Here is a 25,303-nt window from a genome sequence, read left to right as displayed (position 1 = left end):
CGTAAGCCCATTTTTCTCTTCCATCCTTCTTCCTCCCCTTGGTCCCCCTTAGTTCTGGACTCTCTTTCCTCTCCTACCTCCATGATTGTGAAATGGTTGACTATCTCCTTAGGGAAGAAAGATCTCTCACTCCCTGTCAATTTTGGACTCAGGAGCCAGATCAAGCTAGATCTGGGTTTTGGCTCATGAATTCAATTAGCTTTGTTGACTGATTTTTTAGTGGTTCAGCGGCGGCGGTGGTGACGGTGACATCGTCTGCAGCGGACACAGTGATGGTCCTTCAGTTTACAGCAGAAACGAGATCCAGCTGGTTGCAATTCTTGGTCACCCCACCCATCTTCATGAGTGTGACTGATGAATCCAACTCCGGCATTTAATTTCACGCGGCCTTTCTCTATACCCAATGAGTACTTTAATTTGGTGTAGAAAATTTTTAAAAAAATACATAAAAATATATTTTTTGGGAGAGGTTTGAAAATGCATGGATTCCTGTAGGAAACATTTAAAGTGGGACAAAAGTAGTATTTTGTTTTGTTGAAAATGTTCTGTTGAATTTTGTTTGGTTATTTTAATTGTCCTTATTTTTGTACTAATATAACAGGGATATCTTGTTGGGATGATCTTGTTCATAAAGAAAAAACAGCACAACCCCCGTAATCGGACCTTATAGTTGTCACAAGTTAAATAACGTACACGGAAAAACAAGGACAAACCATACTACAGTACTCCCTCCGTCTCTTTTTTTGTGTCCAGTATTCTATTTTGGGCTGTCCCTTAATAAGTGTCCATTTTGTAAAGTTAGAGGGGTAAAAGTTGGTGCATTGTCTATTTTGTCCCTAAAAGTAGATTTCATTTTGAAAAATTAGTGAATAAAAGTGTAATGATGATGGGTAACTAGGGAAAGTGGAGGAAAAAGTTGATGTGAAAAGTGTAATGATGATGTCTTTTTAATAAGTTGGAGTTACGAAACAGAACACTTAAAAAGGGACGGAGAGAGTATAATTTATGCAACTATAAGATGTTTATATACATAGATAACGCTGGCTATCTAAAAATAAGATTTGTAAATACATATTAATAAGCGAAAATATTGAAATCTCAAATGACAGAGGACTATCGATAAGGAGGAGAAAATTAAGTGAATTTCAGACTAACCAATCCAGTTTTCATAGACGAACAATCACTTTAGAGAGACAAGGCGTCGCCTCTTAAGTTAGAGCTGTACACTTATATTCTTCAATCATCAACAACCTAAATAAGGTCCGGGTGCAAGTTGAGGTCTATAAAGCCACTGCCAACCTACCCTTTCTAGCACGCTTAAGCGATGAGCAATCACTTTCACCTGAACTCCCAGAGCGAGAAGGTCGATCAGATTCCGTTGCCACTACAAATAAACTCAGTGCTTTAGAGGAGTGGCGATAGGAATTAACCAACTAGATATGAGCATTTTGTACATACATAATGCTTTGATTGATATGTCTGTGTGCCTATACAAATATCAAAGGCTATCAACTTCGAACCAACTTCTAGATTTCAACATTCATTGAAATTCAAAAATCTTAACAATACACATCCTATCCTATGAATTAAACCAACAGAAAAGCAATTTGCAGGGTTTGCTCCAAACGTATACTCAATGGACTTTGATCCGGCATAAGCATTTGGTAAGCAGTTACAAGCTACTATAAACTATGATCATAATCTATAAGCAGTGGATTCTATGTAGCAAGGACAATGTCCTCCTAAAGAATCCAAGACTCGTAACTTCACTTGTTTATAAGTTTTACTTACCTATTTTCCAAAATCACGTTGGGCCTCAACTTCTTGTCAACATGGAACTAGAAGCTAGTCAAATACTGATATAAAACAGACGACTGACGAGACCTACTCTACTCGGACATAATGATCTATTCGGCCATTGACCAAGCAGAGGACCACGGGAACATGACTAGAACTCAGCAGCCAACCACCCCCTAAAGAGGCTCCTATGTGCGCAACGATTCATCCTTAACCGCCCTAGAGCCCTATGAGGTACATCTAGAATAGTCCCAATATTAATGAAACTATCATTCCTACAGGGAGTAGGCCGACAAAAGCTATTGGCCGAACCAAATGGATTCTACTCCTAAACCCTAAATAAACACTCCTCCATTCACCCATTACGGAATGCCACTCTTGCTTGAGTATTTTCTATTCCATCTACCTACAACAACGATTGACTTAGACATCAGAGGGTTGTTGGTTGTCACTGCACCAGTGTCCTTAGTTCTTATTGCAAAGTATGCAATCGAGGGCTTCTGAAACCGATTCATCAGTTGGCACCGTCTATGGGAAACTCTCTAATGGGGTGTGTTACCTCCAAAAGCGTAACATGTCCTGCGGCTAGGGAACGTTGAGTATGTGAGTGATACAAACGTGTCTTATTACAAGGTACTCAATCGAGAGCTTCTGAAACCGCTTCATCAGTTGGTGCCGTTTGTGGGAAATTCTCTAATGCCGCATGTTACCCCCAAAAGCGTAACGTGCCCTGCAGCTAGGAAACGCCGAGTATGTGGGTGATACAGGCATGTTAAGATCGTGTCGTGGTCTAAACGGACAAGGGATTGCATAGTACCCTGTTTCTGACATCTGTTGAGATGAATGCGTCACCAACCCTTTGGAAAGGGCCGTGAAAGTTGGTTCGATGATGCCTTGCTCGTGAAGGGCTAAACAATTTAGTGAATAACAATAATGAAACAAGAAACAAACTGAAGCCACTTGTATTGCTGTGAATAAAGTGACAAAATACATGAAAAAATAAAGAAAAAGAACAAGGACTTGCTAATATCGGAATTAGAAGTCTTTCGTGAAAAGAAAAATTACCAAAGGGTGCAAGAACTAAAAAAGATAAAGTGCTAAGAAGCTAAGATATTGAATGGAATTTGAATGATGAGGCGAGAGCCTTAGGCCTGCCTTGTTTTCCCCTATGTATAGGGGTAAAGGCCCTAAAAAACAGCAATTAAGGCTCTTAGAGTGCTTCACATGTTCTCTGCAAAAACTACTCACTCATTCAAAAAAGAACTAAAATTACGTACCACCCTTGATATTGATGGTAACTCCCTTGATTGATGCCATGTGGCCCTTTCAATCGGTCAAAAGGTGACAACTCCTATTTTTTAGGGGCATTTCCCTACTTTGAAGCATGCACGAACCATTTCTACCATAAACATGGCTCACTCACGCTTCATGTAGCAATAACCTCCTTGTAGCCGTTATGGTGGAGGAATATTTCCTGAAAGTTAACCATCCCTGAAATTAGGCGTTGAGAATGCAACACGTGTCCCATGCCTCCAAACCACATCCTTTTATTTCTAGGAGCTCAAATTGATGGTAGACGTTGATTGAAACCGAACTTCCGTTATGGTTGCCATGTGGCCCTATGAATAGATTAAAAACTAGCAAAACTCCTACTTCTGAAGGACTATTTCCTGATTTTGCACATCTCACTAACCATATTCAACTTGAACGTGCTTCATTCAGTACCACGTGGCATACATGACTGATCCTCGTGTATTTAGTCTTTTTTAATGCTTAAAATTCAAGAAAATGTAAGGATTATTCCATGAGAATCTACTTGTGAATGCAATCAGATCCCGAAAAATCTCAACAACCCTGAAATGTAGGAGTTTGTTGTTACATGATAAGATAAGGTAAATCTAGCGTACCCTTGTCATTTTGGGATTGGTTCATCAACCATTTATCTTTTTGGATTTAGACTTGATCAACTTAGACTTTCTTGTTGACCAACCAAGCGAACCCACCTGATTTTGACTCTTTGTTGACCATGAGTTCGGGCCCACTTGCCATATGGCACTCAATCTTTGGCTCTTTCCAAAAGCATCAAAAATGGGTGTAAACATCGTGGTAGCGGCAATAGTCATGGTCGTGGGCAGTGGTGGTGGTGGTAATAAATAGAGCAGTAGTTTAACTTCAACTATTCTCCTTTTTTCTACAAGTAGACCAGTTATTTAAACTCATGACTACGTTACTGCAATAAGGAAAATTTATTTCCATGACAAGATTGTCTGAAGTAACCAACTAAAATGACCGACCAACAAAGCTGCAAAAAGAAGACTCCGAAATCGGCTTAAGTCCATAGCGACCAAATGGAAAAACTGACCAGCAAAAGTGCTCGGCAAAGCTCAATGAAAGCTAAACAAAGCAAAAATTGGCTGAATTCTAGGGACCAAAGGAGAACTACTAGCAAAACTACTCGACAAAGGCCAATGATAGCTAAACAAAGCCAAACCTGGCCAAGTCCTACGGAAATAAATGAAAGTCTAACCAATAAAGCTACTCGGGACAAGCTAAATGAAGCTAGAAATTGGCAAAGCCCTGATAGAAAAACTATTCATTACAAGCTAATTAGCAAAAATCCTCATGGCATAAAAAGAAAAAATTGTGAGCGAAAACCCAGAAGCTCATTAAAGCCATTGCACTAACCAGAGGTCATTGTTTTATATCGTCTTTGGTATAATTTAACCTCAACAGCTAGCTATTGAAGTGGGGATATCCTCACACTTATATATTTCATATTACTTTGCAGTGTTCTAAAACAAAGAATTAATCGGCTATTGATCGTTGGCGGAGCCTATCCGATTAGGCCCGACTAACGATTAATCGCCGATCAATCCGACTAATCGCTCGCAGATAGCCGACTGCCCGACTAGCACGTAGTGACTTTGAGAGCATTGTTACTTTGCTACCCAGCATTGTAAGACTTTGCTTCACACCCCTCCTCAAACCTAAACCATACTTAGCTCCAGTACCATGTTGTATGATCATGGGTAGAACTTAACCCCAAAAGCTAGTTATTGAAGTGAGGGTGCCCTCATGCTTATGTACTTCATATTACTATGGTATCCAGGTCATGAGGGACTACACTTCACACCCTTCCTCACTCGCAATGTGCTCACTCGGCACACCTGCTACATGCAAGCCAGAGACGGGCACCCTACCCATCTTTGTGTATCTAACTCTAATACCATGTTGCATGGTCTGGAATAGAATTGAACCCCAAAAGCTAGCTATTGAAATGAAGGTACCTCATGTTTATAAACTTCACATTACTTTGTACCTAGGCTATATGGGACTTCACATTACACCCTCCTTCAAGCGCAGCACCTACCGCATGCATCCCAGAGACACGTACCCTACTCATCTGGTACCATGTCACATGGTCTTAGGTAAAACTTAACTCCAAAAAGCTAGATATTAAAGTGAGGGTGCCCTCACACTTAAATAATTTATATTAGTTTGGTACCCAGACATTGTTGGACTTCTCTTCACAACCACCACAAGAAACCTTAAGTATCAAGAAGTTAATGATGCGACATCACTTGAGGGAGTAAAAGGGTATACATCGCCAACCATAAACACGAGCATACATGCACACGGAAAAAGCCAAAGCAATATAGAAATAGAGGCAAATTCTACGCAGCGAAAGGTAGACTCCACAAATCCAGTCTTAAACACCAAACTATTGTTAGGCAAAGTGCAGAAATAAAACCAAGTGCAAGAAAACAAAATATGAAAGCTACTACATTGTTCAGAGAGTCATACTCTAGCAAATTTTGACAAAGGATCTACTCGGCCTTGTCCTCTAGAAAGTCGTCCCCCCTACCTTCTAAGCAAGAGACTTCTCCACCCTGGTTTCAGCAATGATACTAGTCTCAACCTTGGAAGCTTCATCATCAGCAAGCTCACCACCTCTTTCTTCTTCCTCTACCGCCATGTGGGACTGGAGGTCATCATCAACCTCAAATTGTGTTAAATCCACTTTTGGGTATGAAGACATGGCACAGCGACGAAAAGCTTCAAACCCGTCAAAGAAGTACATAGTCATGGAGTCAGTGAAAGCTTGTGACTTCTGATATTCTACGGCGCCAGCTTCCTTGGCTGAAGACACCGACTTCTGAAGGCGCTCCATCTCTTGATTCAGACTAGCAACCTCCTTGTCCCGAGCAAAGACAGTATCGGTCAAGCTCTGAAACTGCCCATTCCTAAGGGCCAATTCCTCCTCTAGCTTTTCCTTCTCTTCCCTCTCCTCATTGAGCAGAGCAGCAAGATCTTCCTTCTCGCCATCCATCTTACGAATCATCTCCTCCATAACCTTAGAATGCTTGAAATTCGCGAAACAACGAATTGCAGTAGTATAGGTGTGGAGGACAGTCTAACAAGATCATTAAACGTTAATAGACTCAAGCAACAAAATCTAAGTAGAAGGAATAGGGAGGGGGAAAAAAGATGCATGACAAACCTGACCGAGTGATTCTAAGGTCTTCACACAAAGCTCCTTGTCGGAGACATCATTCACCATCCTCACGTCATCGGCAAAGCCAAATTCCACCAACTTATTCATAGCCTCATTTGGGTCCGCCTGAATAGAGGGACTATCATCATTCACATGCTCCTTGGATTTTGATGCAGAAGGGAGAGGAGATACATCTATAACCTCTTCGATTCTCTTCCCACCGACAACATGAGGAAGCTCAAAGATGACCACTCCTTGGGCGCCAAACATCGGAGAATCAACTAAGGTCGACGTGTTCGCTTCCCTCGTCACCATCTGTCTTTTCCTGCTAGGCTCTCCCTCGACAACAGCTCCTCGGTCGGCCCTTAACTTGGCAAGAACTTCCTTGCTCACTTTCATGCTTCCTTCCTTGTTAGCTTCTTCTATGAGATACCAAAAAAGGTCACATTAAGTTGTCAATCGTCCCAAAAGCTTAAGTTGTTAGGAAATGGGTCAAACCATGTATATCATGCTATCAAACACTCTCCCTCTCGTAAATTTACAAAGGAGGGAAGTAGAAGGCAAAAGAGGAACAAATGCAAATAGAGGAGCTTCAACCACAACCTCTTGCAACCTGACCTCTAATACCATTACATGGTCTTTAGTAGAACTCAACCCCAAAAGCTAGTTGTTGAACTGAGGGTGCCCTTACTTTTATGTACTTCATATGTTATACTTTGATACCCAGGCAATGTGGGACTTCGCTTCATGCAGACCATGGTATCAAAGGTAGATACCAAAGATGGGTAGGGTGCGTATCTTTGACCTGCATGCAACAGGTGCTACCAAGTGAGCATGCTGCGCATGAGGGAGGGTATGAAGCAAATTCCCACATCGCCCGAGTCCCAAAGTAATATTTAGCATATAAGTGTGAGGGTATCCTCACTTCAATAACTAGCTTTATGGGTTGAGCTCTACCGAAGACCGTTTAACACATCTACGGAGATAAATGAGAGATCACATAAACAAGTTACCTCTTTGCGCAAGGCCCTCACCTCTATGTTTGGAGTCCAGCAGATACTTGGGTGAAGTCTCAGCAGTGACTATGCAGTCAAAATGATTGACCAACAGCTTATTGACATCCTTTAATTGCAAAGCTTGTGTCTTGGTTATGGCAAGCTTGCTTTTGCCTACAACAAACAAATGGGCCAAAACAGTTCACCATAAAGCAAAGAACAAAGGAAAAGAAGGCTAAAACGGTCACACTGGGGACTAGGCTCCAATGTTCTAAAAGTCACTAGGCGCTATTTGGGCGGTTGGCCACCATCAAGGACTAGTGATCGGCGATTAATCGACACATAGCAATTAGTAATCAACGATTAATTGGCTCATAGCATTTAGTCGGATCTAACCAGCGATTAGTCGCCGATCAATTTCAATTTTTAAAACACTGCTGGGCTCCCTCGTTAAAAAAGATCCGGGAATTAGTATTGACCTCTCCCTAACTTGGAATCTCCATGCCTTCCGAAATAATGAAAAAGAATTTGTGACGCCCTACTTTCCGGTGGCCGGCAGTACTACAGGATAATAGGCTTCGTCCGGACGGGAGGGGGTAAGTCAAGATTTATAAGAAAAGATCCCTCCTACTTGTACAAGGCCTTTTAATGCCGTAAAGGTGGGCCAAAGCGCATAGGAACTTCACAATTAAGCGTATTCATCCTGGGGTAGTCCAGGGATGGGTGACCTACAGGGAAGTCTACGAGCTTTGGGCATCCAAAGCGGACAATATTGTACAAAGATGGAGCGGGTCATTACAAATGGTAGCAGAGCCCCGCCCTGGGCAAAGTGGTGGGTAGGATGCGCTCTGCTGCCACAGACCCCAGGGGAGGTTGCTGGGCCTGTGCAACGATGACGTTGCATCCCTAAAGGGGTAGATTGTGACACCCCGCTTTCCGGTGGCCGGCAGTACTGCAAGATAGCAGGCTCCATCCAGACGGGAGTGGGCAAGTCATGATTTATAAGAAAAGATCCCCCCTACTTGTACAAGACCTTTAAAGCCGTAAAGGCGAGCCAAAGCGCATAAGAACTTCATAGTTAAGCGTGTTCATCCTGGGGTAGTCAGGGATGGGTGACCTACTAAGAAGTCTATGGGCTTTGGGCGTCCAAAGTGAACAATATTGTACAAAGATGGAGCGGGTCATTATTGAATTAATCTTTAAACCTTTTAACCGACGAAGGAATGCCTTCTACCAGCTCAACATACATGTTCGGTCAGAAGGAAAACCACCTATTTGAAGACATCTCGTTCGCTTTGAGATAATTGAGGAAGGTTTACTTGGTCAAAGGACACCTTTCATTAGGAAGGTTTACTTGGTCAGAGGACACCCTTCATCACTAGGAACAGCCCATAACACCATACAACAAACTAGTAGGCACCAGGAATTTGGGGTTAGCTAACTAGGAGCCACGTTTCGGTGACCTAATATTCCCCTAATTGGTCAGGGAAAGGGGAGTCGCAAGCTGCCCTTAAAAGCTACTTTGTATAGACTTCAGTCACATAATTATCCAATAGAACCCATAACTTGCCCTCTAAATCCTCATTCTCGCGACTTTTAGTAGGATGTTTCCAAAAGACGTTTTGCGCTTGCGTTCCTGCTTCCGTGCGCTCATATAGCGGACAAGCACTATGTGACTATGGTATAGACATAACTCCCCAGGCCTATGGGTGCATGCATGCTCATCAGCTATGATGCATACACCAACTTTTAGTAGGATGTTTCCAAAAGATGTTTCGCACTTGCGTTCCTGCTTCCATGTGCTCATATAGCGGACAAGCACTATGTGACTACGGTATAGACATAACGTGGGTGCATGCATGCTCATCAGCTATGATGCACCGACTTTTAGCAGGATGTTTCCAAAAGACGCTTCGCGCTTGCGTTCCTGCTTATGTGTGCTCATATAGTGGACAAGCACTATGTGACTGAGGTATAGACATAACCCCAGGCCTATGGGTGCATGCATGCTCATCAACTGTGATGCACCGACACTCCTAGAGGTTGTCGTATCAACGTGTCCGAACACGCGTGGGACCCGACTAGAAATGTGTCTTGACATGCCACATGGCATGTTCAACAGTTTAATTTAATTTAATTTTAGCAGTGGGACACGGCTGGGGACACGAGGTGACACAAGTAGGACATGGTAAGGGTGCAACTGTAATTTTTTTAAAACAATTAGGGGTAAATATGTTATTACTTAAAGTTTTGGGTTAAAATGTAATTAAACATGTACATAAACATATGTCCAGCATCTAAAACCCTAATCTACATCCTAAAAGACATTGACACTTCACAGCTCCACTCTCCTCTCTCAGAGACAATGATAGTAGCCATAAACACGACAACAGCTCTCTCCCTCTCTCTCTCTCTCTGTATATGTGTGTGCGCGACTGTGTAGTACACTCGTATACAAGTATATGTATGTATATGTAAAAAAAATTGAATACATATCCATATAAACCAAACCAAACCGAGCTTTACGTCCCAATCACTTGGGGTCGGCTACATGAATCTATTTCATTCATTGAGCTCTGTCAAGGGCCACTTGTTCACACAGACTCATTATACTCATATCTTTGCGCACTACAGCGTCTAATGTCAATTTAGGTCTACCACTCCCCGTAATATTGCTACCTAAAGCTATCTTATCCGCTCTCTTAACTACTGCATCTTCTGGTCTACGATAAATATGCCACCCAAACCACCTTAGCTTTTTTTCCCTCAACTTCTCCTCTATAGGTGCTACACCTACCATCTCACGAACTGTTTCATTTCTTATCTTGTCTCATCTAGTCTTACCACACTTTCACCTCAACATTTTCATTTCCGCTACACTCATCTTGAAAACATATCCATATAATATAAATTAATAAATATACACATGGCGTGTCTCCCACCGTGTCTGTATGATGCAGTAGAATTAAGGGTACTTAGTCATTTTAGTGTCTTTAGGGTTATTAGAGAATCTTGAGTCTATAAATAGATAAGTTGTCTTTTATTTTGGGGGAGCTTTTTGATTATTAAGAATATTGAATATTGTTGGGCCCCGGAGTGCCCCTATGAATTTGGTTACACAATGTCGCTCCCTGCAACCGCTCTAAAAACAGACTTGCGGGTACGATGTTGAATGGCATAAAAGACTTAATTGAAATCTTCGCTAACACCGATTGGTTTTAGGAGAGATGGTGGAAAAGCAGTCCAACAAGTGGTATCAGAGCCAGAAAGTCATGGGTTCAAGTCGCGGGAGCGTCATCGTGAGGGAGGAATTGTTGAGCCCGAAGTGCTCCTATGGATTTGGTTACACAATGTCACTCCCTGTGACCGCTCTAAAAACAGACTTGCGGGTGCGATGTCAATGCCATAAAAGACTTAATTAAAGCATCGCTAACACCAATTGGTTTTAGGAGAGACGGTGGAAAAGCGGTCCAACAAATATATTGATTGAGACATAGTTTCTCTTTGTGGTTTATCCCCTTGAATGAGATTTTGCTCATTTCTTTGAATCTTTGATTCCCCCTTCGATATTTTGATTGCATCATTTGGTATCAGGGCATCAAGGCTCAATCCCAACCATTCATCTCACCGGAAACCTAAACCTTGGCGGAAAATCTCGCCGAAGCACCCATTCCAATCGAAACCCACAAATCCACCCAACCCCAGAACTTACATCTCAATTTTGACCACAAAATCGACCATCTCGAAGCTGATTTTCATTGTGCAGACGATCCGGACCCTATTTTGAACCATTTCGCACTTGACCCAGCCATTTTGGCACTGTTCACGCCCCCGAAACTCTTCTCGACCCAAATCTGCACTCGTTTTAATTTTTTGAGCTCAACCCAACCATTTTCGCAATCGAGCCATAATCGACTCTTAAAACCCTAGATCTAGACTTCAAAACCCTAATTTGAGCTACCTGGAGCCATTCTGAAGGCTGTTTGCTCTAATTCGAGCCATTTCGAGTCCAAAATCAAACATGTTCAAACCAGATCTGAAGGTTTCTACTGTGTTTGCTCTGATTCGAGCCATTTCGAGCCCAAAACTCTTGATGTGCTACGAAAAATAGTTCAAAATTGACTCGAACTTGAGTGTACTGCTGCAAAATGAAACAGATCAAGTAAATACTGTTGTTTTGAAGTCAATTTCTGTATTTTGCTCGAATTGTCACTGAGTTGGGTTGAATCAATTGAATATTAGGTGTGGTTCTGTGTTTGATGATTGTTTGTTGAGCTATTTGGGTACTGAGTTAACTTGGTTTGATCGATTTTTGTACTGAATTTGGGTATAAAATCATTGAGTTGACTGGGTGTTCAATATTTGGGGTTGATTTGATTGTTTTGGAGTTGAGTTTGCTAGTGTAATGGCTCAAAGAGGTAGTGGAAGTAGAGGAGGTAGAGGCAGAGATATTATGGAAAATTTTGGTGATGAAATTGATACTTATGGCAATTCAAATCACAAGAGGAAGTTGAGTAAAATTTTGAATGCCATATTATCTCGGATAAAATGAAGGTAAAGTTAGTTTCTAAACACCTTCGAGGAAGAGCCTTTGATTGGTGGGAACAATTACAAGATAGCCGGAAAAGAAGAGGCAAGAGAGAGATTAGGGAATGGAAAAAGACGAAGAAAACATTCAAGGAACGGCTCTTACCTTTCCCTTGCTTTCCCAATGTCGGTGAGAAATCCTTTGGGGTGACGGAACTTGGTTATTTCAAGGATTTTTCCATCTTTGATGAATATTCTAGTGAAGAACTTGGAAATGTTCTGAAGAGGATGAAGATTAGTTTGAAAATTTGCCCATCTTTGTTTAAGTCTCCAAATGAAAACTTTGGAGGTGATTTTGAAGGAGGTACCGCGTTTGGTAGCTGACAGCTAGCACGTAAAAAAACCCTTCAAATCTTTATGACATGATCCAAATATGATTACGAGACATGCTAGGGCGTTCCCTTTAAGCGACGCGTTGTGCCTGCTTTCAGGTGCTTCGAAAAATGAGCAAGGGGCACCACACCAAAGACTAGGTGTGGTGATAATTGAGCAAAGGTTCTCATGCGTAACTGGACAAGCACGGGTAAAGAAGCTAGCCCAAGACTATAGGATTCGTTTAGCAACTTGAAATATAGGAACATTAACGGGTAAGACTAGGGAGCTAGTTAACACCATGCTTAGGAGGAGGATTAGTATAGCTTGCCTTCAGGAGACTAAGTGGGTAGGGGAGAAAGCTAGGGAGATAGAGGACACAGGTTATAAGCTTTACTATACGGGTAAGGATAGACATAGAAATGGGGTAGGTATCGTAGTAGATAAACACCTAAAAGATTAGGTAGCTACAGTAACGAGGAAAGGAGATCGAATTATTTCAGTTAAGCTTGTGATCAGATAAAGTATAGTTAATATTATTAGTGCTTACGCACCCCAAGTAGACTTGGATAATCTTACTAAAGAGCAATTCTTGGAGCAAATGGATGACGTAGTTCAAGGGATACCTTTTAAGGAGAAGCTATTTATAAGAGGCAATTTCAATGGTCATGTGGGAGTGCATAAGCAAGGGTATGAGAAGGTGCATGGTGGCTTTGGATTTGGTGACCTTAACGAAGGAGGATTTTAGATTTCGTTGTAACTTTTGACCTTATAGTTGGGAATACTCTCTATAGGAAGCGAGAGGAGCATTTAATTACCTTTAAGAGTGGAGCCAATAGAAGCCAAATCAACTATTTTCTTGCTAGAGGTGCAAACTGCTTGACATGTAAGGATTGTAAGGTTATTCTCGGAGAGTGTCTAGTGGCACAACGTAAACTTTTGGGGTTAGATATTTGTCTCAAGGGGAATAATAGAAGGAGAAAGGAAACTAGATGCCCACAAACTAAATGGTGGGGCCTAAGAGGGGAGCAACTAGAGGTATTCAAGGAAAGAATGTCTCAAAAAATATGGTGGGGAGTCAAAGGCGATAGTGACAATATGTGGAATACGATAGCTGACAATATTAGAAGAATATCGAAAGCAGTTCTTGGGGAGTCGAAAAGGGAAAAGGTCCAATTTCTAAGGAGACATGGTGGTAGAATGACGAGGTTCAAACCATAGTAAAAGCAAAGAATGAGTGCTTTAAAAAATGGCAAAATGACCGGAATGAGAAAAAATTTCAGGTTTATAAACAAACTAGCAAGGAATGTAAGAAAGCAGTTAGGGATGCTAAGTTGAAAGCCTATGAGAATTTCTACGCTAGACTCGATAGTAAAGATGGAGAAAAGATTATTTATAAACTTGCTAAGCTGCAAGAAAGGAAAGCTACAGATGTTTCTCAAGTGTATAAAAGGTATTGATTCGGTGGTGTTGGTGAAAGACGAGGCGATCAGGGATGAAAGTCGTATTTCAATAAGTTGTTAAACGAGAAACATGAAAGAGGCTTTGGTGGGGAGGAAGTGTATGTACCTGGCGAAAACATAGAATATGAGTTTTATGGAAGAATACAAAAGTTCGAAATGGTTAAAGCTTTAAAAGGATGAAACCGGGTAAGGCCCTAGGACCAGATGGTATCCCTATTGAAGTGTGGAAAAGTCCAGATGACTTGGGGGTGACGTGGTTGACAAAATTGTTCAACAAAATTATTATGACTAGGAAGATGCCCGACGAATAGAGAATGAGCACCTTAGTACCTATCTATAAGAATAAATGGGATATTCAAAGCTGCAACTATAGAGGTATTAAATTGATGAGTCATACGATGAAGTTGTGGGAAAGAGTTATTGAGCATCGCTTGAGGATGGTGACTACGGTGTCAGAGAAACAGTTTGGGTTTATGCCTAGAAGATCAACCATGGAAGCTATCTGCCTATTAAGGAGATTTGTAGAAAAACACAGAGCAAAGAAGAAGGATCTCCATATGGTTTTCATAGACTTAGAAAAGGCTTATGATAAGGTGCCTAGAGACATCATATGATGGGTTCTGAAGAGAAAATGAGTGACCAAAGGGTATATTAAGATGATTAGAGACATGTATGAAGATGTCATCACTACCATTAGATCACGATTAAGGGAAACAAGTGAATTTTCAATCACCATAGGATTGCATTAAGGGTCAGCCCTGAGCCCGTACCTCTTTGCCTTGGCTATGGATAAATTGACTAGACAATTTCAAGAGGAGATTCCATAGTGTATGATGTTTCCAGATGACATTGTCCTCGTAGATGAAACTGATATAGGTGTTAATACGAAACTAGAAATTTGGAGGGAAGCATTAGAGTCAAAGGGTTTTCGGATAAGTAGAAGTAAAACTGAGTATATGGTGTGCAAGTTTAGTGGTACCAGTAGCGCGCATGAAGAAAGAGTGATGATCCAAGACCAGGAGATACCAAAGAGTGATCATTTTAGGTATTTAGGCTCAATTATTAGTAGAGATGGAGAGATTGCTGATGATGTGACCCCATAGGATCCAAGTGGTGTGGCTCAAGTGGAGAAGCGTTACTTGTGTATTATGTGACAAGAGGGTACCCACAAAATTGAAGGAAAAATTCTATGGAACTGGCATAAGACTAGCGATGCTTTATGGGACAGAATGTTGGCCTATTAAGAAACAACATGTGAGCAAGATGAGTGTAACGGAAATGAGAATGTTGAGGTGGATGTGTGGTAAGACTAGACAAGACAGAATTAGAAATGAAATAGTACGCGAGATGGTAGGTGTAGCAACTATAGAGGAGAAGTTGAGGGAAAATAGGCTAAGGTGGTTTGGACATGTCTACCGTAGACCAGAAAATGCAGTAGTTAAAAGAGCGGATAGGATAGCTCTAGGTAGCAATGCTACGGGGAGGGGTAGACCTAAATTGACATTAGATGTTGTGCACAAAAATGAGTATAATGGATTTGTGTGAACAAGTGGCCCTTGACAGAGCTCAATTGAGGAAATGGATTCATGTAGCCGACCCCAAGTGATTGGGACGTAAGGCTCGGTTTGGTTTGCTTTGGTTTGGTTACCGTGTTAAACGAGTTTTTAGAGGAGGACATTGGTTATAATGATGTTTTACTTTTGATGAGCTCGATGTTCCTATTTATGACAAGTTTGAAGGAGAATTTGATGTTGACCATGAAGAGAGAATGCTTATTGATGTGCTCAAGGAATTTCCTTAGGCCTAGATATGGTGGTGAGGAACTGTTGGCGAAAGGTTATGGGGAAAAGGGAAGTTGTGACCTTGAGATTGAAGATTGCTCTCAAGACTTGACTTTCAAGTTGCCTTTGGTACAAGACAACCAACTTGAAGAGTATGGGAATGATTTGGAAGCTCCACTATTTGATGAAGAGTTGGTTGAACAACAGGGCGAGGATTGCTTTCAAGTGTTGCCTCCCGAGTTTCCCCAATTGTAAGATGTTCAAGTTTGTATTGTGGTGGAGCCCGAACAAGCTTCAAAATTGCCAAAAGAGGGTAAAGACTACTTGGGACAGCTTGGAGATCCCTTGGCAATGGTCTTCAATCAAGCTAGTTTGGAGCATAGTGTGAATGTTTTCCAACATCCTAAGGTGGATAGTTCATGGCACGACTTGGGGGTGTGTATTGTGAGGTACTACGAAGATATCTTGATTCACAGGAGGCATGGTAAATTTGTGATTTCATTGCACAAAAGCATGGATGCGGTGGATATACACAAATGGAAGCTCATATTGAAGATGGGTTATTGCATGAGGGTGACGTGGATCACAGAAATGCAGCCACATGCCTATTTAGGAGCTGCATAATAAATAGTTCCACAGTTCTATGTTTTCTTCATATGTTGTCTTGTGTCCAACTTAAGGACAAGTTGTTTTCTTAAGAGGGGGTGTATGATGCAGTAGAATTAAGGGTACTGATGTCATTTTAGTGTCTCTAGGGTTAGTAGAGTCTTGAGTCTATAAATAGGTAAGTTGTCCTTCATTTTAGGGGAGCTTTTTGATTATTAAGAATATTGAATATATTGATAGAGACATAGTTTTTCTCTCTACCCATTGGGATTTATCCCCTAGAATGGGATTTCGCTCCTTTCTTTGAATCTTTGATTCCCCCTTCGATATTTTGATTGCATCACTACATCCCCATTTTTTTAGAATCCCTGTGTCTGTATCCATGTCTGTGCGTCATAGCTCATCAGCCATGGAAGCGCACGAAAAGTTAGAATCTGATATTTGCCTGAAGAGCCTTCAAATCAGGGCCAATAATGGCTAATAATGGCTGAAGGGACGTTCTTGGCATTAAATGTCGTTCTAGACACTAAAAGCCAAGTTGGACGGGGAGAAGGAGAAGGACGAGAAACAAGGGACTTAGAGACGTTGAACGATGCAATACCTTATACTCTCCGCCATTTGAATTTTAGTAGCAGAAAGCAAGGGCAAGAGCAGGAAAGGGAGAGGAGGCGAGAGAGCAAAAGATCGTAGAAGCTCCTCGTTTGGAAGCGTCTGGGCAAGCATTAGAAATAAGTTTGCACAAATAAACATGAAGTAAAAGAATATTCAAAATCATAATTCATGTCAACTGCAAAGATTATTTTAGCGAATATAAGTAAATATTAGCATGTTTTACTAATAACTTGAGCAAATTTGAGTAAAATTTTTCCTATATCTTTTACTCTTCTTTTGAATTTTATATGCCTAAAGGTTTTATCCTACTTGAGAGCAGGCTTCTTTCTCGATGGGAGCGAAGTTCCTCGACGAGTCAAATTTAGTGAGCCTGGAAGAGAGGTTATGAGGACGATTTGCCACCCTACCAGGAACCTCCTGGAACTAAAATTTGAATAATTAGATTCCTTTACAATCAAAGGAGGTAATCCAGGCGGCGTGCTCTGGGATGATTGACCATGAGTCACTCCTACCGGCAATGATGTCGAGAACAGTAGGACCAAGAAAAGTGAAAAGGGAGTGGGGGACTTGACCGGAGAAAGATGCATAAGCACCGAGCCACCGAAAGTTGCAGAGCAAAAGGAAAAGGTAAAGTGAAAATGAGGGAGACGAAGTGTTTAGTCCACTGAGGCCCAATCTTTGCCGTTCAACTCCAAAGCGATCAGACAAGGTAAGAGCCACACACCCCACGACAGGACTCATGTCATTAACATTAAACGCATGATGCGAGAAACAAATATCTGTCGGTCCAGATTCAAAATTTTGTTTCCCCGGCCTCTCCCGTTTCGTACGAAAACAAGGGAGTAATTGATAGATACAAAACCGACAATTGCCGAGACCTACTCTACTCAGACATCCCCTGGCCAAGGACCAGGGCAACTTGTTTACAACTAGGCAGCCAACCCACCGACTCAAAAGCCTCATATATGCGGAAGGACTCATGCTTAACCGCCCTAGAGCCCCACGGGGTATCAAGCAAAATCCCAATATTATAAGACTACAACTCCTAAAGTGAGTGGGACGGCTAAAGCTATTGGGCGAAGCGGGTGCCAGCCTTACCACCATCTCAAAATCTAAGAGACCTAATCCTACATGAATTTTATTTCCTAAAGCCTATATAAACAAAACTCCAAGCTACTCTTGCTAAGTAATTGCTTGAGTACTTTCTACACCATCTACCTACAACATGGAACAACTTAAGCATCGGAAGGGTGCTAGCTAACACCACACCAGGTGTCCTTAATTATTCTTGCGGGTTAAGCAGTCAAGAGCATCTGAAACCACTTCATCAGTACAGAAAAACATTTCATATACTATTGGATGATGTTTTCGACATATGGTGTAGCTGAAATATGCTTAATCAAAAGAAACATTTAAGATGACCAGTTAGTCAATCAGCGAAATGCCCACAAACAAAATGAAGGTGTTATAAAGATGATCGATGCCACGAGAGACCATAAATATCACATCAACTCCATGCGGAAAATTAAGGGTTTGGTTGGTACTTAGAAAGGAAGGGAAGAGAAGGGGAGATTTAAAAACCCCCTTTCAATGCTGGTTTGAGAAACAAGAGAAGATACAATAGCAAAATAACACATTGAGCATAGTAAAAATTCTCCTTAATTATTTTCTCTTCTTGTTTGTTCCTTTTCACAAGTTCCAAATAGAGTGTAAAGTAACACCCACATAGATGATGAAAATTGGTTGATGTGGTTACCTCAAGCAAACCAAAAATTAGTTTTTTAGTGAATAAAATATTAGTTCTTTAGTGAATAAAATATTTATCGGCATTGGAAACAACATAGCAGTGCCCAAGATAATTACAGTGTACTACAAATAAGAATCTCCAAAGTATATAGTATATTGGATAGACTTCCCAAAATTCCAGAATTATCCACGGAGCAGAAAATAAGTTCAAAAGACACGCATAATTGTTAAAAAAGGCAAAAGACTTAAAGAATGTACCTTTTGCGTGATAATCTGAAGATTGGTGTTCGTGTGTGTTAGTGACATTAGGGTTCCAGCAGACAGAAAGTTCGGTAGCCTTTTCAATCCCTTTTGAATGGTATGGAGCTATGTTGTGAATACCAAACTGGAGCGAACCCAATAGATCATTCTCAATGCATTCATACCTACAGAAGTTAGAAAAATCATGAATATCAAGAATCTTAATAAACGTTCGGGGCTTGGCAACAGCCATACTCACATTTTCTTGCAACGGTTATCAGTAATCACCGAGAGATTAATGACTTGCATCCTTATCTCCATAACCTTATCCTCAGTAAACTGATCAAATGGTACTTCTAAAAAATTGGATAGCTTCTCAACATTTGCCTCAAGTTGCTGCTGCTGGTCCTCGAATAAACGTTGCTTTATTTCCCTCTCTTCCTTTGTCATCTCATCCTTGAACAACTCATCACCAAACATAATATACGCGAATGCATACGAATAAGTAAGCACCCTTCTTGAAATAGATAGCCTGTAAAGACCATTTTTAACCCAACGGAAATCTCTAATTTGCGAATCCATCTTTCCCAAGTTAACCACCTTCTTTTTTAGGGTACCCTTTAGCTTACATTCGCGTTTAAAGGAATCTATGTGAGCTTTGTAGCGACTATGATAATGCATGTAACGATAGAGGTAACGCTTTCCAAACTCAGTCTTCTTCTCGTCTCCTTCATAGCGACCGCAACTGTGACCGGTGATATGCGTATAAGTATGATCGCGGCCAGTGGCCCCACCGCAAAGCCAACTACATAAAATATTAGACAAAAAATCATAATGAGGAAAGCCACATACTGAAATTAAAAGGGATAACAAACCATGTAGACCAGTAAAGACTTCGCAACCAAACAGATAAAATTTATATCCCCTAAATTATGATATTTGATATATGACCAAATAATACAACTTTCACAAATCTTCCCTATTTCATCCCATATTCTGCCCAAGCACCAAAAACCAAAGAGCTCCTCGATATGCATGGAAAGGATCTCTACTTCTCTTTAACAAAAACGAATACTGTTGGGAATCTTAATCAATGGGCATTAGAGTCCCAATACGTGGGTATCTGAGATATGTATCAACTCTTCATGAATTCAGCCCAAGAACTAATGAGCTATCTTGCATGGATTCGGGTAAGAGCTGTGTGTCTAACTGTTGGATTCATCTAATTTCCATTCCAACACAGAAAAATGCAAAAATACATTTAATCCTTTGTATATTTCAATTAATTTCTCGGATAACTGTTATTTACAAGGTGCCTGAAGGCATTTCATAAAGTAGGAGTTCTATGAATAGTTCCTGGTAAAAATTCGAACAACAAAATATGCTTGCTAGGTGAATGTCCAAGTATACAAAATCGGGCACACACTCTGATGCCCTTATCCAAGTGCCAAGACTCTTTCTTCCTGATCACAACAGAAAGGTAATTCAAGCAATCCGGGTAATTTTGTGAATATCCTGATCATGTCCATAATGTCACATCTGGAGTACGAATAACATCAACCTGGAGCACAAAAGAGGCAACCACAACTGCCTGTGTATGTAGATGCTTGTCCGTGCAACACATAAAAAGGAGAAAAGGAGAAGCTTGTGGTACACCCTTTAACCAATATTTCCGAAACTAACCAAAATAATCCTAATGTACAACAAATATTTTTGTAACTACCCAAAATGATTCATAACATATATGTACATACTGTGTACACCAAAAATGATTCATAACTAGCAAGAACAGTACATAACTATTAGTCTACTAACATAAAATGAAGTAACAAACAAACCAAAAAACGTGTAACAAATCAAATCATAAAAATGAGCAACACTGTTACATCAACCATAAAGTTCGTAAATAATCAGAAATGTACATAAGTACACTTTTATACGGTACACCCCCATGCATAACTACACCAAAACAATATGTGCTAAAACACTTCATATCATTTGTATTGCACACACTACCTGTACCATAGATTACTCCATAAACAAACATAGGTTAGTGACAATCGAAATACAGTTCAGAAACTAAACCTAAGGGCAGTTCCACTTCTTAAGACAAGAAGATACTACGACTACTTATTACAATAGCACTATATGACCACCGCAGCTTTGGTCCACAAACCTTGACCTTCTTGTTTGTACATCTTTATTGCCTTCCTTATATATTCACATCTAATCGGACACATGTAAACACGTCATTTTCATGGAGTAAAGGCCAGCAACTACATGCCTTTAGTGCCACACTCACACACTGCATTCCACATACGAATGCAAATTAGGGAGGACCAGTTTAGGTTCCTATACCAGGGCTCATGAATAAGCACAAAAGATTTGTCTCTCACACAAACATATGTCTGGCACTTCTCACTGAAGGAAAATTTCAAGTTTCTGATGTGTGAGGAGTATGTGAACCTCTTTGAATCTTTCAGGTCCACATTTGAGAGAATATATAAGAATACAGTTACAATATAGGTTCTAATTGCCTCACCTCCCAGCCCTCTGCAGAAACACACATGAAGGGCAAAAATAATAAAAAGAAAGAAGGAAAGAAATCACTTGCATGTAAAAATATCTGCAGTAAAATAGAGATAACCCAACATAACAATGCAGAAATCCAACGCAATGAAGAAATAATTTGCGGAAATAACACAAGGTTCTAAGCAGATGATTTACAAAGACAGAAGTTACAGAACCAACTTGCGCAATAAAACAAAAGTGACTAGAAACATGTCTCACCAAAATCTTTGCCCACATATGCACCGCACAAGGTTGCAGCCACCATTCTTCTCCACAGCTTTGTGACACTTCGGACAAGGCTTTGTATGAACTGTAATCCATTTTACTGTTGCTGATTCATCACGACACTTCTTGGTCCATAGCTCCCACATTGAACATGAACACGGAGAGTGTGCTACAGCTAAACAGCTGAAACAGAACTGCAAACCACATGAACATTGAACCTCACAAAATTCATCCTCTTCAACACGTATTGCATTCCCACAATGAGGAGTACTTGGGCACCACTTAACCATTTTATTATCCTCAATATAGGACTCAAGAAGAAAACGATCGAACTTTTCAGCTAAATGAGGATGCATTTTGCTGACAAGATTTCTGACAATAGCTTCATTACAAATAGCATTGCATTTGTGTGCCATGCACTGAATACGCTTACTCTGACCCTCATTTATCTTCACAACAAAATGGCCAGTCCAACCTAAAAGCAAGAAAAAAAACATACAAGTGTAAACCCCAGATATATTGATTTGTCCAGAATGATAATGAATCATGTTTCCAAGATTCCCTACATGAAACAACAGGAAAATATATAACCAAACAAAATATTTAAACCATGAATAGTAAAAAAGGGGTACATAGGAGAGTCAAGAGACTCTCAGGAGATAGGAGTATAGGCATAATAACTGTTAGAGCTTGTCCCACATCGATTAATTATCTCCTCCGAAACTAGTATAACCTGGAGGGCTCTCCCCTCATTGCCAATTGGTTTTGACTGGATGCTTTAACATCGTATCAAAACTAGGCTTTCAAAGGCTTTTGGACAAGACTCTATGTCGTTGATGGTTGGTTCCCCTTTGTTTGTCATCAATGCTTGATCGTTGTTGTATGTGTTAATTGTTGAATGAATCGTTTGTTTACCTCACCACGTGCGAGTCAGGGGTCGCACTTGCAGGGAAGTGTCAAAGCTTGTCCCACATCAGTTAATTATATCCTCCAAAACTAGTATATGAGCCAGAGCGGCCTCTCCACTTATTCCCTATTGATTTTGAGTTGGATGCTTTCACACCAACTCCATTAAACCAAGAGAAAAAGGGGGTACGTAGGAGAGTCGCAGGAGTACAGGCATAATAACCAACTCCATTACCACATAATAATAACTACCTCCATTAAACAATGGTTTAGATATTGAAATCCTTTGGCTATGTTAACAGAAATGAATCAAATGATATATTAAGCTGTACTGCTGTAGTGTGTCGTGTGAGGTTTTTGAAACTTCATAAAATATTAATAACGTGCAAGAGATGAAGGCAACGAGCAGACCACAGATGAAGACTTACACTCGTTGCAAAAGCTGTGGCCACAGTCCATTTTTGTCACCTCAATACCAGGTACATCCTCCATGCAGATATTGCACAGTACAGTAGGAGGAGGCTGTGAATCAAGATCATGATTTTCAACCACAGACAGACCTGCTTCAGCAAACAAGCAATCTTTCCCCTTTTCCACAAACACCGCAAACAAATTCTCAGCATTCCAGCGGTAATAGATGAGTAAAGTCCGTGCGTGGTGTTCCCTTAGAGATAGCAGGTCCATCACTCTACACAAATCTTCCCTCTACAAGAAGTCCCAATAACCAAAAGCCTAAGCAATCCATAGATATTGATTTCACTGTAGCAAAATAAAATCAGACAAGAGTTTATTTCCCTTTTACCTGTGCAACCAAAAGAGACTCTTTTGTTATTACCTGCAAAATCCGCCGTAAAAAGATTTAGAAATATCGCGGTATGAAAAACAAGTACTGTCATTCTCTAGCTAATCAAAGACGTTAAAAGTGAACAACTTTCCTTTTCATCATTTTCTACCATTCTCTCGCTAATCAAAGTCAAACTGCAACATAGGTCATATGCGAAACTTATTTTACTCTTGACAAAAAGAACAATGATGGGGTCAAAATCTGTTTTAGAGGCTGTCAAACACCGAAACCATTCATTTACAACCTTAACTGAAAAATACCACTACCCCAATCACTCAACCCATATACCAACAAAAAATAATAATAATAATAATAATAATAATAATAACAAATTCTTCAGAGAGCAGCAAGCAGACAAACGCTATCCAACCTGACAGAGAACAAGAGAGAAACTCATGGTCTAGTGTCCTACCACAAAACATGTCAAACTCATCAGAGGGACAAATATAGTAGAGAGAGAGAACTAAACAACAGGCTTGTAAAAGCAACAGCTTTTACAACTTTTTACCAATCTAGCTGAACCTTGGGTTATGTAAAGAACTTTATTTCTCTCTTGATTAAGAGGGAAAAAATGTGCTTCAATGCTTCCCTAAATCAAAACATTTCTTTCATAACCATAACCAAAAAATTACCACTATGCCAATCACAGAATCTCTAAATCTATCAAAACAAATCTTCTGACAGCAACAAGAAACAAAACTAACTAATTCAACAAAAACCATATTTCCACAATGAAATGGCTCCAACTCATCAGTGGGGAAAAAGAAATAGTTAGAGATAGAAAAACTTAAACAACAAGCTAGCAAAATCAACAGCTTTTTCAACCATCAGAGTCAATATCATTAATTCAAGTTTGTACCAAAAAAACTGTGACTGGGCAACACGTACTTGTGCTAATAGAGGCCTCTTGTCTAGAGACACTAGCTGCTCCGACTTCATGTTTTGTAACCACAATCAGTTATCCAAACATATACTTATCTAATTGGCAAAACCAAAGGGGGTCAAAACCAGTTCCTTTTTTTCCCGTCTGGGTTGACGGGAAGGAAAGGGGTTGTCAGTGTTGACCCTCGACTTAATGTGTAAAAATTCACCTGCCCGACCACTGGACCTTTGATCCTGTAATGGTTGTTTTTAAATGAAGCAAAATTATCCACACATAAAAAACAAGATTAACAAACCCTAACTAATCCAACCTAACCTACCATAAAAACCCTTGTTTCTACAACAAAACACCTCTAACTTATCAAACAGATCATACAGATAAAAATAGTAAGTAGGTCTTTCAGAAAAAACGAATTGACCAACATTATTGCAAAACCAACAGCTTTTTCAACCATCTGGGTCTGTGATCGAAACAAAAACTGGCATGCATGTGTTGAAAAAATAAAATAAATAAACTTCAGGTTTTGGATGAACTGCATTCTACCTTGCAGGAAGGACGCTTAGAAGGGCCACAATGGAGATCAGGCTCAAAGCTATCGAGCCCGTCGAAGGATTCTCGATCGGAGAGGTAATAATCGTCTTCATTGCTCGTATTATCCTCCATTTGCAATTACCTAGAGTGGATAGGTCTCTCTCTTCTGTCGCCTCTCTCGATCAACACTGAACCCTTTTATAGGCATCAGTTTGGCTTTAACACTTTACAAATCGAAAGTTTCGTGGGAAATTCCAAGCTCACCCTCCTTCTTTCTAAACTCATTAACGGCCCACTTGGATGGTGAAAAAAAATGAGATCAGAAAGGGGAGACTTTTGCAACAAATCTCACCATCTGTTGCGATACCAGGTGAAAAAAAGGGGTGAGATTGAGTAAGAAAGGGGGAGAGCTAATCAAAACAAAATTTTCTCTCTATGTCTCACCAAAATACTCCCAAATGAGTGATTTGATTATAAACCAAGTACCCTTTCTTTTCTTTTCTCATGAAATCTTTCCATCTAAAGAGAACCTTTTCATTCCTCATTAGACTGTAAATGACCCCCTAATTTCTCAATACTCAGGCAATTTTAAGCCACCATCAACCACCACTTTCTTTGGCCCCTTCCACCACTATCTTCCCCACATTCAACCTTCTCACCCTCTTAAGTGATGATCTCCCTCTACCCCATAAGTCGTTCACTCGGGCAC

At 40.4% G+C, this 25,303-nt stretch overlaps 1 protein-coding gene across 10 annotated transcripts; it reads right to left on the bottom strand.

Moving 5' to 3' along the window:
* Positions 1-1,090: 1,090 nt before the first annotated feature.
* On the bottom strand, positions 1,091-25,303 carry LOC131325671 (probable E3 ubiquitin-protein ligase ARI2). Of its 10 annotated transcripts, none has more exons than XM_058358055.1 (9): positions 24,607-25,295; positions 23,139-23,171; positions 22,765-23,041; positions 21,425-21,905; positions 18,894-19,439; positions 18,653-18,819; positions 7,306-7,461; positions 6,299-6,714; positions 1,091-1,384 (listed from the first exon to the last, which is right to left on the bottom strand). In XM_058358055.1, exons 1-9 carry the CDS (start codon positions 24,724-24,726, stop codon positions 1,244-1,246), a joined length of 2,337 nt encoding a protein of 778 aa, XP_058214038.1. In that variant the 5' UTR covers positions 24,727-25,295; the 3' UTR covers positions 1,091-1,243. The 10 variants fall into 10 exon arrangements, with proteins under 10 accessions (XP_058214038.1, XP_058214039.1, XP_058214040.1 ...); XM_058358047.1 differs by lacking the exon at positions 1,091-1,384 and adding an exon at positions 5,454-6,211 and having other exon boundaries at positions 24,607-25,303; XM_058358049.1 differs by lacking the exon at positions 1,091-1,384 and adding an exon at positions 5,454-6,211 and having other exon boundaries at positions 7,327-7,461; positions 24,607-25,303.

Source organism: Rhododendron vialii, chromosome 5a (genome assembly GCF_030253575.1).
Source record: "Rhododendron vialii isolate Sample 1 chromosome 5a, ASM3025357v1".
NCBI lineage: Eukaryota > Viridiplantae > Streptophyta > Magnoliopsida > Ericales > Ericaceae > Rhododendron > Rhododendron vialii.
Note: the sequence above shows the minus strand (reverse complement) of the source record. Positions and strands in the feature narration are given on the sequence as shown.